The sequence below is a fragment of the Acanthisitta chloris genome, unplaced genomic scaffold, assembly GCF_000695815.1.
Source record: "Acanthisitta chloris isolate BGI_N310 unplaced genomic scaffold, ASM69581v1 scaffold18322, whole genome shotgun sequence".
Classification (NCBI taxonomy): Eukaryota; Metazoa; Chordata; class Aves; order Passeriformes; family Acanthisittidae; genus Acanthisitta; species Acanthisitta chloris.
Window position 1 is genome coordinate 1 of NW_008661224.1, and position 3,622 is coordinate 3,622.

Sequence of the window (3,622 nt, forward strand, 5' to 3'; positions counted from 1 at the left end):
TCCTGCTGACCATGCTGTTCCTGATAGGAAGCTTTGGTTTCAGGGGAAAGGAGCATCATGCCCTGCCGCAGCCTCTCCTTGAGCTGACCCCCAGCTGGGACAGGTACTGTTGAGCTGCTCTCAATGCTCTCTGCGCTTATAACCTCAGCACAAGCACCGTGCTGGCATTGCCACTGAAACGGGACACCTGAGGCCGAACCCCTCCCCACCAGCAGGTGTTTTTGTAAGCAGTGCCTCCCTCTGCATCCTGCATCACCTGCAACCCTTTAAAACACCACCCAATCCCACCTTGCAGGTAACGATGAGTGTTTCTATTGCCTGCAGCTATTCTGCACCAGAGGTGACAACACATAACCCAACAGACACAGAGGTGCAGTAAAAGATTTAACTTAATTGCTACCTTGCAATTATAGAAGGATTCATGCTTCTGCAAACAGGATCTGTGGGAGCATCAGTGTTGGCCTAGAGCAAAAGAAAGAACCAAAGTACAGGCTGAACTCCTCTCCATCCCTTTTGCTCCCTCTTCAGTTGAGGGCACCAGGGTCCTCCTTGTACCAGCTTTTCCTGGGGTACAATAATGGAAATGGAGGAGCTTTGCTCTTAATGTGTTTAACACAGTGTCCAAGTTGATCTAGGACCACAAGAGTAAAGTTATTCCCTTCTGGGGCTCCACACACTTCCACCCAACCTTCAGGTCAGAGCTGTACATGACTAGGAAACATATGTAGGGTCCAAAGGGCTGGGGCAGCCCTTGCCAAAGAGAGGTAAAGTCCTGCCCTTCCTGGCAATGCACCCATACTTGTCAAACCCCCAAGGCTAATAGAGGAACTGAGGTTTCTCCATGCTTGCACAGTAGGGAAGTTATAGTGACTTTTGGTTTGGTTTTGTCACTGGACCTGGGCCTCGGGCATCATGTCAAACACCAATATTTTCTGTGATCTCTCCTGCAGGCAAACACTGAGATGGCCATGAGTAAAGTGACTGTGAACTTGATGCCATTGTCCACTGGAATGGAACAACATGATTTTTGTTAAGTCATTGCTGTGTGATTATGTATACAATAGCTCAGCAGAGAAAGGGAGTGGTAATTTGTTGCATGAGTCTGCCATGCCCAAGGCAAACAGAAGCTGTACATAAGGTGTATTTTTGCCAACAAAATAATTTCTCCTGCCATTAAAAACCCTGTGTTTGGGGACATATTTCTAATTCCTCTGAGTACCTATCCCTAGGAAAGATTCAGCAAAATTTTGGGTGATGAAAAAGGGAAAATTAAAGTTTCTTATAGCAATTATATAGACATTCTCATAGCAATTATTATAGACACACAGGCAATCTGCTAACTCATAGCCCAGACACAGGTATGTAGGAACCCAAAGGGGCATCACGTTACATCCACATGCTACAATAGTCCCTCAGAGGCACCATAGGAAAATAAACCCATTTCCTCATTCTCCCTGGTTTTGTGTGCACACAGAGCACCTGTGGAGACAAGAGGTAAGGAACAGACTTGTCCTGCTGCCTCTGGACAGAACTCACTCTCCATCACTGCTTATAGCACCGTGAGCACACAGCAGTATCACAGAACTGCACACTCCGCTGCAGAGATAAGGAACAGCAAGTGAGACACTATACATAACATCCCTCCCTTTAGGAGCGGGAAAAGGAGATGCGGTTAAATCTGGTTGTTAAGCAGTGGGAGGTTCCTAGGGCGTGGCCACGCTGAAGCCTTCAGCGCCCAGCGAAGCGGCGACCGCGCCATGGCGGCCGCGCTGGGACTGAGGTGGGAGCGCCCAGCCGCGGGGGTCCCAGTCCGTGAGGGCTCTCAGTCCGTGAGGGCTCTCGGGGCAGCTCCGCGCACGGAGGGTCTGCGGGGAAGGACGGGAGGCTGCAGCGCTGGGGCAGGGGAAACATCCGCACGGCACAGCCAGTGCGGGCGCCAGTGCGGGCGGAGCTGTGGGGAGCTGAGGGGGAGGTTGGGCTCGCTGCTGTCGGGACTAAGCGACCCTGAGCGGAGTTGAGCTGGAGTGCTCAGAATGTGGTGTGGATTGTGCGTTCCTGCAGAGTGCCCTGGCAGCACACAGTCCTGATGAACTCTTGGGCATGCTTTTCCCTTCGGTGCCTTTGTGAACCCCACAGCTCAGTTCTGTCCGTGGCCACATCATTCATCTGTTTTACACAACCTCAGCCTGAGTGTTCTGTACTTCCAAAACCTGTGTCATCATCTTGTGTCACAGCTCTTCATTTTCCTGGTATTCTAAGCTCTCACTCATACCTTTCAGCATCTTAACCTGCATGTCAGAAACTTCCAGCTTTCCACTTCCCACAAACGTAACCCACACTGTAGATACAAAAACACTTCCAGAGCTCCTGGTAATCCAACAACTTGCATTTTGGTTTGAACAAGTAGCAGCTATAGACAAATCAAGTCCTTCCTTCTCACCTTGGTTGAGAATTCCACAGAAATCTAGGGTCTTTAGACATTTTTCTATGCAGTTGAAGAGATGTTCAAAGTTCCTTGTCCATTGTAAGTGTTTCAGCTGTTTTCATCGATACCTATTGCTATTATGGGACATAGATCCATAATTATGGGTGCAGACCTTTTTAGTGGAAAAAAAAAAGTTTAGTTTTTTCTAGTAATAGGAGAAACAGGCTTCAGCCTTAACCACTCTGATACTTGCAGAGAAAAAAAGATACCATCTGAAGCATGTCACTGCTTTTCAGAGGAAATCCCTTGTGCAAACTAGTGTCACTTGGATAAGCTGTGACCCAGGTCTTCTGTGTTGTGAAAGCACCATTATGAAATGAAAAAATGAGGGAAAAAAGAAAAAAAAAAAAAGCCCCTTTGAATGTGAAACAAATCTCATTCCCATAGTGTACAAGAGTTTAAACTTTGCCCCTCTTATAAATTAATGTTAGCAAAACCAGTATGTATATCACTTTCAGAAGTGACAAAATTACTTTGCAGTGGGCAATTGGAAGGCTGGTTTGTGCCTTCAGAAAAAAACAAACAAAACTCATGGTTTCAGACAATGTGGTTTGTATGTACTAGCATCTTTCTCTGGGAAAATGCTCTGTAAGGAAATTTCCTGGCAACTCTGATTACTTTCCCCCTTCCACATGTCACCAAAATGGCAAAGTCTATGAATGGAGTACTTCTGATACTATGTTTGTGCAGAACCAGAGACAGACACAGCATGGAAAACATGAGTGAGCCTTGGTTAATTACCTGACTTGGTAATTAACCTGACTTAATCCAGTCATGGATGACATCAGGTAACAGCTTGAATCCTTGCCCCCTTAAGCCTTTAGTGGATGTATAAGAATGGTAAATTGCACTGTCATCCCATGACACATACATGTTTTCTAGATTTCATTTTACCTCTGCAAACAGAAGTCAGAAATACTTCATTTCCACCAATTCAGACCTAGTGTTGGAGAGAAGCACAGAGCTAGTCCTGTAAACATGTTCATAAAGGTCTCTTCTGTGCCATGACGTGTCATAGGACTAGTTCTTGTGTGAAAAAAAGGTCCTAAAAAACAGTATCAGCTGAAATATCTCCTCTGTTGCCATGGTTTTCTGTTCCTCTGCAGGAACACATGGTCAGTGCTCCCACTCTCCCCC

General features: G+C 46.5%; 1 protein-coding gene across 1 annotated transcript in view; it reads left to right on the plus strand.

Moving 5' to 3' along the window:
- Positions 1-3,259: 3,259 nt before the first annotated feature.
- CFAP43 (cilia and flagella associated protein 43) overlaps positions 3,260-3,622 on the plus strand; it is a 45,811-nt gene continuing 45,448 nt past the window's right edge. The window contains 1 exon segment of the mRNA XM_009070156.1: positions 3,260-3,273. Within this exon segment, the coding sequence (XP_009068404.1) occupies positions 3,260-3,273 (14 nt within the window).